General features: G+C 44.0%; 1 protein-coding gene across 1 annotated transcript in view; it reads left to right on the plus strand.

Annotated features, from left to right (window-relative positions):
• The window catches only part of AGAP1 (ArfGAP with GTPase domain, ankyrin repeat and PH domain 1), a gene marked incomplete at its 3' end in the record, with an annotated part of 314,049 nt that overhangs the window by 266,368 nt on the left and 34,901 nt on the right, over window positions 1-12,780 (plus strand). The window contains exons 16-17 of the mRNA XM_031063812.1: window positions 6,129-6,283; window positions 8,417-8,507. Coding sequence (XP_030919672.1) covers window positions 6,129-6,283; window positions 8,417-8,507 — 246 coding nt within the window. The remainder of the gene's footprint in view (window positions 1-6,128; window positions 6,284-8,416; window positions 8,508-12,780) is intronic.

Here is a 12,780-nt window from a genome sequence, read left to right on the forward strand (position 1 = left end):
CCCCTGGCCCAGCCTTGGCCATTCCCTCCCCTCCTGTCCCTGTTCCCTGGGAGCAGAACCCAACCCTGCCTTATCCCAAAATTGCAGAGTTACTCCTCCATCAGATCTCTCTCATTACAAGAAATCTTACTTTCATTCATGTTAGAGTTTGTCCAAACTCTTTAGCTGTCAGATTTTGGGTGGTTTTCCATAGGAAGCCAAATGAGAAAGTCCCACGTGCTCCTTGTTGCAGGCAGCCAGGCTTGAAGCAACCCTTTGCTTCTTTAGGGGGAAAAATAGGTAATATTATATAAATAGCAGTGAGAATATGATATTCTATACTAGTATACAGTATATAATAGTATGTTATATAAATAGCAGTGAGTATATAATATTATATACTAGTATACAGTGTATAATAGTATATTATATAAATAGCAGTGAGAATATAATATTCTATACTAGTATACAATATATAATAGTATATTATATAAATAGCAGTGAGTATATAATATTCTATACTAGTATACAGTATATAATAATATTATATAAATAGCAGTGAGTATAAAATATTCTATACTAGTATACAGTCTATAATAGTATATTATATAAATAGCAGTGAGTATAAATAGCAGTGAGTATATAATATTTATATAGTATATAAATAGCAGTGAGTTCTGCTTAAAACAAACCCCACTCTGGTTTTAAGGGTACCTTGTGCCTGTTGTCATGGCAGTGTTATTAAGATACAGGATAATTTCTCCTGTACCAACAGATTTCAGGCCAGGTTGGACAGGGCTTGGAGCATCCTGGGATAGTGGAAGGTGTCCTGTCACAGGGGTGGAGCTGGATGAGCTTTATGGTCCCTTCCAGCTCAAACCAACCTTTGATTCAATGATTTTGCAGCACAGCAGGATTATCTTTAAGGAATTAAAAACCTGTACTCTGCATGGATAAAGATACTAAATCCTGATTTTCCACCTCCTTACTGTTGCATGATTTTGGTTGGATTGGCTGGGCACTGAGGGAAAACATTTTTGTTTGGATACTTGTGAAGTCCCAAGCTACCTTTGGTTTTAAACTCATGCTGTTGCTGCCATGCAGGAAGTTACATCTAAACTGGATTTTAAAAAATTTTTCTGTCTAAACTGAATTTTTAAAAATTTTTCAACGTGAGTTGTCTTGGCACCCAAATAAAACATCGAGCCCAAGAAGGAGAGGGCTTCAGTGCCTTCAGCCTTTCTCCACCACTCAGAGAAATGTGATTTAAACCAGAATAAAACTCTTCCAGTGGAACACAACCTTTACCAAGAGCTGTGGGCAAGTGACAGCAGAGCTCCCTTGTCCTGATGGGGTTGATTTTCAAAACTAATTAGATTTAGACACTGGGTTTGGAAAGGGGAGAGAAGTATTAGCATAGCCATGCCCAGTGGGACATGGCACAAATATTTCCTTAATTGAGGCTGCTAATAAACATACTTATCTGCCAAGTGAGGGGGGGTGATTCTCACTGAGTGGCAAAGGTAACTGACCTAACACACGTGGGACGTAAATAACACAATTGTTGTAAACAAATTGTGCTTGTAAACAACTCCTGTCGCTTCCCAGGGCACCCCAGCAGCTCTTCCCTCTCCTCCTTTTGAAAGGACGAAGGGTTGTGGTGCTTGAGCAGAAGAGATTTTCAGGAGAGATGAAAAAGGAGCTGAAATAGGTCTGGGTGTTACTTGAGGCAGGCTTGGCTGGGATTCAGGCTGCAACCTCAGCTCTTGAAGGTGCTTCAGGAGCATTTGAAACACACCCTCGAGGGGGTTCTGGTGCTGCACTTGACTTGTTCTTCCTGGGAAGTGTTGCCTGTGTGAGTGGCACCTCCCTCCAGATGTGCATGATGAGTTACTGTTAATTAGCAGCAGCACCAGCATCCTCTGCTATCAGACAGCTGTGCTGGGCAGAGATACAAATGCACAGCCTGGTTGGCCTGGAAGCCAGAAAATCCAGTCTTGTTCTGGCAAAATACTCATAAATGCCTCTTAGAAGTACCTTGATATTTATTTGTTTAAAAGGCAGCTTTCAGGATGGGTGTGATTTCTGCACAGCAGAAAGGAGCCCTTGACTTGCTGAAAGGTTGGAACAGGTGTTCCTTGAGGTCCCTCCCAACGTGATCTTCTAGGATTTTGTGACTTGGAATTGTGCCCCTCACTGGTGCAAGGTGTTATTTATGCAGTTCTTAACAGTGAGAGTAGAATAGGAGGGGAGTGGGAATGGAGACCAAGTGATTTGTGCACATTATTCAGAGCCACTCCTGAGAGGTACCAGGAGGTGTGAGTGCTTCTGGACATGTGTTTTCCCCACATTCCACTGACTAAAAATGGAGCTCTCTGGAACAAGTTATGGACTAATTGTATCCTGTGGTAATTTTCAGTGTGGGTTTCTAAACCTGATCCCAGTCCCACATCACAAACACATGGCATGGGGAAGGCAGGGGGGGCCATGCCCTGAACGTTTGTTTTTTCTTCCACAATCCATTGCTCCTGAGAAATTTTATCTCTTTGTTTTCCAGAAGTGGGTGGGCTGTGGCAGTGTCTGTTTTTCTGGCAGAGCAAAATAAATTGTGAACTTGGGTTAAATGGAGTTGGCTGTGGAAAGATGACGGTGAGAAGTGTCCCTGGAATCCCAGAATGATTTGTGTTGGAAGGGAGCTTAAAGCCCATCCCATTCCACCTCTGTTATGAGCAGGGACACCTCCCACTATCCCAGGGTGCTCCAAGCTCTATCCAACCTGGCCTGGAACATTTCCAAGGATGGGGCAGCCACAGCTGGGCACCCTAAAATTCACAGATTCCATGTGGGCTTCCACTAAAAGAAAAAACCCCTTGTGCTTTTCCCTCCATATCATCACAATCTCACAGTTTTGGCTCATTTCCCATCCCAGCCACCCTTCCCTCTTCCAAAAAAAAAAAAAAAAAGTAAACCAAACAACAACAGCATTTTAGACATCTCCTGTTGATAATAACTTCCAAATGGAAGTCAGTGGCAGCTGGTTCTTCACACTTTAACCCTTCCTCTGCTGCCCTTCCAGGAAATAATTGATGACTGATTGGCCCATTAACCTTTTTTTCTTTAAAAAAAAAAAAAAAAGTTTGACAGCCTGGACTTGTGTAATGAGGAGGGATTCCTGGTGAAATCAGGCTGATGGCTGAGTTGCTTGCCCCTGAGGATGCAAAATTAGCCCCGTGGGACCTCGTCTGCATAGAAACTGGACACAATTAGTGTAATATCCGGAGTTATTAATGTAGTTTGGAGTAATTGGGCAGGTTGATTTCGACAGGTTGATGGTGCTAAAATACTATTATCGTGGACCTTTCCATGAATAACTGTTAAACATGGAAAACTGTTTAATAAAATTTTGTGATTGGGCTCACAGGGATTTAAATAGCACAAGCTATAATTTGGCTGAAGAGTAAAAAGTGAACAACTTCATCCTCCTGCCTGGATTTTCCTGTTCCTGTGTGCTGTGCTTAAGGACATACAGGACCAGGTTTGTTCCTTGTCTTCTGAAGGAATTGCCCTGGGGCTGATGTGGAACAGGCACTGCTGCTTTGTTGCACAGTTGAGCTTGGGGGAAAAAAAATAAAATATTGGTGTGTTTAAGCAGAAAAAATTAAGGAGGATGCCTTCAACCAGCACAGCTTTTTGGGGAGTAAATCTGAAGCTTCGGTGGCTATAGAATCATGGAATTATTAAGGTTAGAAAAGACCTACAAGATCATCAAGTGCAGCAGTTAATCCAGCACTGCCACGTTCACCACTAATCCATGTCTCCAAGTGTCACATTTACAAATCTTTTAGAGCCCTCCAGGGATGGAGACTCCAAACCTGCCTGGACAGCTCATTCCAAGCCCTGAGCCCCCTTTCCATGCAGAAATTCCTGCTGATGTCCACCCTGAGCCTGCCCTGGCCCAGCCTGAGGCCGTTCCTCTCCTCCTGTCCCTGTCCCCCTGGCTGTCCCCTCCTGTCAGGAGCTGTGCAGAGCCACAAGGGCCCCCCCGAGCCTCCTTTGCTCCAGGCTGAGCCCCTTTCCCAGCTCACTCAGCCCCTCCTGGGGCTCCAGACCTTTCCTCAGCTCCGTTTTCTTCTCTGGATCTCAAAATGTTCTTCCAGCCCCACCTGGAAATGTGCTGCAGCTCTCCTGGGCTTATTTCTCCTGGGCAAACCAGCTCCATGTGTGTGGTCAGCATCATTAAAGAGGAGATCAGAGGAGTCAGTGGTGCTGCAGAGACCTTAACTGTGTTGTCCTACAGGAGACAATGCACAGGGCTGAATGTGACTTCATTTATTGTGGAGTTGTTCCTCTTAGACCTTCCTCAGGAAACCCTGAAAGCTCTGCTTGATAAACGAGCCTTTGGCCATGATTAATTCATGGCATTTTGGGTAATGTTTCTACCTGTTTGTCTGGAATACTGTGTTGCTAAAGTGGAACACTTGTAGCTGTGCATCATTCATCTTTGACCCAGGTGAATGACATGGAGCTGTGCCAGGGGATGTTTAGGTTGGCTTTTAGGAAAAGGTTCTTCTCCCAGAGGGTGCTGGGCACTGCCCAGGCTCCCCAGGGAATGGGCACAGTCCCAGGGCTGCCAGGGCTCCAGGAAGGTTTGGACAATGCTCCAGGGATGGACAGGGTGGGCTTGTTGTGGGTCTGATCCTTCTGGATTCCTTCCAACTCTGGACATTCCATGATTTCTTTTCTCACTTACCCCATGCACTGTTTTCCAGTAAAACTACACCTTCAGGTATCTCCCTGCACCTGAAAATGACATTCAGCTCTGTGTTTATCCCCACCTGGAGGTGCCAAGTCACCTCCTGCTGCCTTTGAGGCACCCTTACAGCATGACATGGAGCTTATCCAAGAAAAGCCCTTGTCCCCCAGCTTGGGAACACAGCTGCCAGCAGTGCTGCCCTTAAATCTGCTGCTGGGTTTGTCCCTGATCTTTGCCTGTTTATGGATGATGAGGGAACACAGTAGTGCCATGGCTCTGAATATATAATCAGTCATTACCAGAGAAAATGTTCTCTCTGAAGCTCGTTAGGGCTGATGTTCACCAGAATTTTGTGCTCTATTATTCTTTTCCTTTCATGCTTCGTGCCAGCCCATCCCAATTGCACTTAACTCTGTTTCAGCTTCCTTGATTTTTTTTTTAATTTGGCATTGATGTCCCATGTGTAGGTGGGGTGTGTGTCCATTTATTTCAGTGCTGCTGGTATTTCCATGTGCTGCTCCTCTGGCCTGAATACTTGTCCTCCTCCTCCAGCAGCCCTAAGGATATTTCACTGACCCTCTCTCCTGGCTTCTCAGATCATTTTCTCATCTCCCATGTCAGATGTGGATGTTGAATAGGTTGAACTGATTTTAATCCTGTATTATAGCCCAGTAATTATTATTATTATTATCCCAGTATTTATGCTGTAGAGGAGAAAATGTCCACATCTGCTTTAATATATCTGTGTTTCTAAAAACTGCATGAAAGAAGAGGGTAAATTGTTACATTTTCTGTATTGTCAGCTCTTTGTGGTCCATTCATCTTTTATTTTGTGGCACCCTTTGATTTTTACATTATGCAGCTTTTAGCACCTCAGGTTTAAATCTGAATGATGCTTGTTGGCCACTTTATGTTTGATTAAGGCACAGACTCGATTCCAAGCTCACAAACACTGGGACTGAGTATTTACCCAAACCACTGCTTTACCTGCACAGCATTTGGAGAGAAAAGAGTGGATCCTGGTTGTTTCCTGGTGCACTGTGCAGGGCAGGATCCAGACCTGCACTTACAGGATTTGCACAATCTCTGAATGGTTTGGATTGGGAGGGACCTTCAAGATTATCCAGTGCCACCCGCTGCCATGGGCAGGGACAACTTCCTCTGTCCCAGGCTGATCCAGGCCCCATCCAGCCTCACACTGGGCACTTCCAGGGATCCAGGGGCATCCCCACCCTCACAGGAAAGAATTTCTCCCCAGTATCCCATCTAAATCTACCCTCCTTCAGCTTAAAACCATTGAGTAACACAAGTTCTTACCAACCAAGATTGTTCTTTTCTCTGTCCTTAACTTAATCTTTTCTTCCTATTGCATTTATTTTTTTTTTTTTTTTTCCAGAGCAAGAAGAAAACTTTGAGTTTATCATTGTCTCTCTCACGGGCCAGACTTGGCACTTTGAAGCAACCACCTACGAAGAGAGGGATGCGTGGGTCCAAGCCATAGAGAGCCAGATCCTGGCCAGTTTACAGTCCTGTGAGAGCAGCAAGAACAAGGTATGGGGCACACAGCAATGCTGGCAATAAGCCATGGGTCAGGGCATCATTAGGAGGACAGCAAATTCTGGATTTTAAGCCCTTACCCCTTGAGGTGTGTGTGCTCCCCCCACAGCTGAGCAGGGTTGGAGCTCTCTGAGGGAAGAACATGGTCTAGAAGGAGCAGTTTTCCCCCTTGGAATGCTTTCCTTTGATGACAGAAGGAATCTGCTCACCTTTCCTGTCAAAACAAATTTTAAACATTCAAACAAATGCTTAGAATCTGAGATGTCTTCAGCCAATGCTCATTTTGGGAGAACTTCTCTGTCTTGAGGGCAGGTGTCTGTAAACATTTTACAGGAGAGAGCAAGGTGCTGAGTGGTGATTGAGGGACAGAAATGGCCAATAATTGTTGGTCATTTCAGTCCAGAACTGTAGATCCTTGAATATTACCCACCTAACAGTTGTCTTTCATGATTTTATATGCAAGGAAGAGACTCATGTTGTTAAATGAATGCCTGCCTTCATTGCCCTGGTGTGCCAGACTGGATCAAACACCAGTAATTACCATCATCATAACACAATTTACTTCCCATTTTGTGTTTCAAAATGAGTTTTTTCTAACATATATTCCTGAGATGGAGGAAAATCACAGCTTACATGTTTCTTGCTTAGCATGGATTCACACATTCTGAAATGAATGTGTGTTATTAGAGCACAGAAGGGGAAGTTTGTACATTAACACCTACATAAAAAGATGAATGCAAAAGGATAAAGAGTGGTTGGGCAATGGCTCAGAGAGGTTTTTCTCACTGGGTTCCCAAATCATGTCAGAAGAACTGGCTGGAACAGCAAAGGGCAGTTGGGTGGACAGGTTTAGCAAGTGTCCCGTGGCAGTTGTGTCTCCAGGTGGACATCCACAAGTCCTACTTAAATCACACCCTCAGGTAGCCCTCAAGGCAGATTAGTTGGTGGCTTGGTTTGGAAAGCCAGGTGTCTGCTAAGGAAGGCAGGAGCCTCCCCTGAAATGGAAAATGTGAACCCCCTCCCTCCAAATTGTTATAAATTTGAAATTAAGGGGCTCTCAGGCAAAGATATGGGAGCAGGGATAACAGTTCTTTAGTAGGGAAGGAAAAAAAACCCAAACCAATGCAGTAATACAAAACAACACTGACAGAGTGAGAGTGTGGCCTGACTCCCTGTGTGTCAGGGTGTTGGCAGCAGTCCCATTAAAGGGTGGCTGCAGTCCTCCTGCAGAGACAGGTGTGGTTCTGCTGGAGCAGTGATCCTGTAGAAGGGTGGAGTTTCCCTCTGAAGATCCAGTGGTGGTGTACATTGGTCCGGTCTTCCTCTGGGAATCCAGTGGGAAAGGTGCTGTGGCGTTCAAACTGTCAGATTATATCCAGGAAGGAATGCTTGGCTCCTCCCCCTGGGCGGAGCTTCTCCCAATGGGATGATGTAATTTTATCAGTCATGCAGTGACACTCAATGGCCCATGAACACAAGATACTTCCATGAGGGAGGACTGGTTTGTGGGAGAGATAAAGAAAACAGAAGAGAACAGAACAGAACTGTCCCAGCTCTAGCAGATACAGAATAGAATTCACACCTCCAGGCACATCTTGCATTTCCAGCCTAGGACAGTTGGGTAGAGCTGAGCTGCCTGTACATCAGGAGAGTCTCCCCCAGCAGAGGTCATGGGCAGGTCATGGTGGGGATCATTTAAAGGGGAGCCACCAGGTGAAATCTGACCTTTGGATGATGAAAAAGTTCCAGCCTCTTCTGCAAACCGTCCCTTAGTCTTCATTAGCACAAGCACACACATCAATAAAAGAAATTGATCTTGCAAAATAATATTCTTGTCTCATCTATCTCAAGAAGCAAGCCTACAGTGTGGCTGCTGCTCTTGGGAAGAGCAGGGTTCATTCTCAAGCTCCATTTCCCTCTGTTAGAATCCAGGCTGGGGACCCCAAAAGTCTGGGAGGTGCCAAGGACCACTGTTCCTTGAGAAGCAAATCAAGACTTGAGGTTCCTGGACTGTATTCATTTGACCTTGGTCTGAGCTTTGGGGTTAGCTGCTCATTCAGCTGACAGTGGTGTCATTGGGGTTATTTTGGGTTCCTGCTGCTCACTGGTGTCTCTGGCTCCCCGCAGTCGCGCCTGACCAGCCAGAACGAGGCCATGGCCCTGCAGTCCATCAGGAACATCAGAGGCAACTCCCACTGCGTGGACTGCGAGGCACAGAGTGAGTACAGCACCTGACTGCACCCCTGACCCCTTCTCCTTGGCCAGGCCCTGGGCAACACCCAGCCCTGCCTCCCTGGGGGGGGTCAGTTCTCGGTTTTTCTGGGTCTGGATTGAAGGCACTTGGGGCAGTAATTCGTGTTTGGATTCAGGTGTTTATTTTTTCTTATCAGTAAAACAGCCTCACAACCAGGAGTTCAGCAGCTTTTCATTAGAAGGCAAAAAATGGCCAACAATCTCTTGTTACAAGGTCTTTTAAAGCTAAACTATTCAATTAAGAATTTACACTTAGATTATTTTCCCTTTTAACCCAATAACTGATCCCACAGAGCTGCAATGCAGACTTTTCCACCCAATTACAAAATGCCACCCAAACCCATGAAGGAGAAGGAAGAAGAAGCATAAAGAAGAACCCCAGGACAACTCCCTGTGCCCTCCATCTTGCTTCCATCCACAACATACTAAAAATCCCCAAACCTAAATTTCCCACTTAAGTGATACACCTACACTACTCTCTATAACCTATTTCACACTTGTGTGGATTCTGGTCTATCTTGAGCTCTAGGAAACTTTCTCCATGAATGAGGGTCAAAGTCAATGCTCCCCTGGGGGTCAGGGCACCCCAGAGCAGACACAGAAATATTCCCAGTGCTCTGGGTTTCCACAGCTCCCTGCTGTGGCATCCCCTCTGTTGTTTGCACATCTCTGCTTCGTGAAGGATTTGCTTAACCAGACTTGTTTGATCTTAATTTATGCTCAATATCTGCCACATCAAGTGCATCCTGATTTTGCCCCCTCGTTGTTTCACATTGAATGTCAGCATTTCTGTACTTCCCTTCAAAGAAAAGGCAAAAAGTTTGCTGTTTGATATCAGTCCCTTCCATTTCCCTCCTGTTTTCCGTGGTGAGAGCACATGTGCCATGGTAATATTTTCAAAGAGGTAGAGCTTGATTGCTGCTTTTTTGGTTTGGTTTTTCAGGCTTGCTTGTCAGAAGAAACCAAAGTCATTGCTCATTATATCTGGATACTAGAAAACTGATTTTGGATTTTTTTTTCTTCCTCTTTGTGTTTCTTTCCCCCCTTTTTTTTTATTTTTTGAAACATATGCTTAGTGTTCAGAAGAGTGTTCTCAGGAATACTTTGAGCTGTGCTTCACCTCACTAACCCCGACTGAGGCCATTATTCTGGTGCTCTTTAGTTCCAGGGGTTTGCAACAAAGCCACAGAAAGGAAGTTCTCTTGCTCCAAAGCAATTAGTTGTAGGAGCTAAAGGACTGAGAACTTGTGCATTTTTATTTCTTTGATATTTGGAAGTCAGAACTTTCCTTGCGATTTTGACACATGCTTAAAATGGAAAAATATTCGCTTACTTTTCTTCAGGTGTGATTTTTATTTTTAAAGATTGGCTGCTCGGGATTCTGACTCCTGGTCTAAGCCATTCTGACCCCCCCAGTGTAAAAAGAATATTTGTACACAAGTGCAGGTGCTTTTACACCAATAATTTGGTCTCTGCTTTCACTCTAAGTGATCCAGCACATGCTAAACCAGGGAAAAGCTTGGTTTGAGTGGTATTTTAGCACCTGGAGCCCAAAGCAAATCTTATTTATTGGTGTGCTTTCATAGTGACCTGGCAGCCATTGAGATTTCCCCCAAGGCTTTGATGCAGCTCAGGAGGAAGGCAGGAAGGGTGTGTGCTGTGGGTGAGGAGGAGGGGGTCTGGGAGTGACCTGCATGGGTATTTAGCTCATCTATGGATATTTAGCTCATTTATAGATATTTAGCTCATTTGAAGTACTCACTGCTGCCTCTGAGCAGCCCAGGGTGGGAGTGGTGCTGAGTCCTGCTCCACCGGGGGTGACATTTTCCTAGCCTTGATAACTAGGTATTTATTTATAAAATATACAAACATATTCTATTTATATATTTTATTTCTTTATTTTTATTGATTTATATTATTTATTTATTTATTTATTTATGGGAGGTTATATTATGTATCTATAAGATACAATCCTTTCAGTGCAGACAACTTCTCAGCCCTACCCAGACTCCACACTCCTAGCCTTTCTAACTAGATAAATATTTATAAAACATACAATTATATTTTTTATCTATATATATTTTTGGGAGGTTATATATCCATAAGATGCAATCCCTTCAGTCCAGACAACTTCTGCTACTTCTGACCAACTTCAGCCCTACCCAGACTCCACATTCCTAGCCTTGCTAACTAGATATTTATTTATAAAATATACAAACATATTCCATTTTATATTTTTTTTTTTTTATGGGAGGTCATATTATGCATCTGTACGATGCAATCCTTTCATTACAGACAACTTCTACAACATCCTTCTGATCCATCTCAGTTCTACCCAGACTCCACACTCCTACCCTTGCTAACTAGATACTTATTTATAAAATATACAAACATATTCCATTTTATATTTTTTTTTTTTTATGGGAGGTCATATTATGCATCTGTACGATGCAATCCTTTCATTACAGACAACTTCTACAACATCCTTCTGATCCATCTCAGTTCTACCCAGACTCCACACTCCTACCCTTGCTAACTAGATACTTATTTATAAAATATACAATTCCATTTATATATATATTTATGGAAGGTTATCTTACATATCCATAAGATGCAGTCCCTTCAGTGCAGACAACTTCCACAACATCTGATCCACCTCGGCTCTACCCAGACTCCACACTCCTAGCCTTGATTACTAGATATTTATTTATAGAATATACAAACATATTCCATTTATATATATATTTATAGGAGGTTATATTATGTATCTGTAAGATACAATCCCTTCAGTGCAGACAACTTCCACAACATCCTTCTGATCCACCTCAGCTCTACCCAGACTGTCCCCAAGGCTGGTGTTTCTCTCCCCAGCCATGAACATATCCCAGGATTTATGCAGCCAGGATGCATGCTTCATCAAGAAAATGCTTGTGCAAGAAAACAATGCTCTTTTTTTCTCTTTTTTGGTTTTTTTTCCCCCCACCCAATCTGATTCTCAGCCAGATTGCTCATGGGTCAAGCTGCCCCCCATGCCTGGTGCCAGCAGCAGGGATGTGCCAGGAGCTCCTTGCTGGGAGAGGGCAGAGTGGGACAGCCCATTTTGGCAACACTCTGTCATGTGGCTTTTATGGGGGATGATTTTGGAATCTCAGCTGGACTTGTTTGTATTCTCACAGATGATTTATACCCTCTTTGACTCCTCTTGCTATTTGACCTTCCTGATTTTAAGGCTGCTGTTGTTCCTTTGGAAAAATGTGAGATATTGCCAAGGTTGTGGATCTTAAAGGATAAACACACACACAGAGAAGAGGTGAACCTCAGCCTGCTGCTTTTTCTGCAGGGCTTTGCTTTATTCCCTTGCCTCCCTTGCTGCCTTGCCTGGGCAGGTCCTTACCCCCAGAGCATTTCACATCACAAACCCCAGCGCTCCGTGGAAGCCTCACACTGCATCTCCGCAGAGCCAGATGTTTGGGAGCACAGGAGTGTGAGATGTTGCCATCCCTCAGCTCTATTCAGGAGCCATCAGTCTTCCATTTCAGAAGTCTCATTCTCCCTCTTTCTGGAGCTCTTTGCCTTTTGAGCACTTTGTTTCCCCAGGGAGTTCTGCCTTGTTGGATGTTAATCCAGCAGCTGTGTGCCACCAGCATCCTGGCCCTTTGGCAGGCTCCAGCTAAAGTTATTCAATATTCTCCTGCCAACATTCCCATCCCAGAGCAGCAGGAGAGGCAAAGTGCTCTTTAGGAGCTGGAGTTTGTGCCCAGGAGATCTGATTTCATGTTTAAAAAGGAAACTGGTGTTGCCTTTTTCCAAAGCAGCAGAGTCCCAGTGCTGACTCTGTGTGGAAAAGCCACCCAAGGTGATCCAATAGTTCAGGCAAACCCAGCTGAATTCTGGATTTTGGCTCACCAGAGGATAAATATCAGTCACCTCTTCCAAGATACCTGGAGAACATGAAGCATCAGGTCTTTGCTGTTGTAGAAGAAAACAGGGAGGGTTTAAATAAAAACATGGATTCTCATCATGAGTTTTCCATTCCAGGAGTCTGATCACATACTCTGGTGTATTTTGTATTTGAAAGCCAAACATTGAGATAATAATTTGGACAATCTTGTCTTACCCATCTCAAAATTCAGTTTTTCTTGAAGAATAGGAAAAAAAAAAAGAATAGGAGAGTTGCAAACTTTTCTCCCCCTTCTGCAGCAACTGGAGATGCCTTCACCCCTGCTTCTTCTTTCCCT

Source organism: Geospiza fortis, unplaced genomic scaffold (genome assembly GCF_000277835.1).
Source record: "Geospiza fortis unplaced genomic scaffold, GeoFor_1.0 scaffold179, whole genome shotgun sequence".
NCBI classification, from domain to species: Eukaryota; Metazoa; Chordata; class Aves; order Passeriformes; family Thraupidae; genus Geospiza; species Geospiza fortis.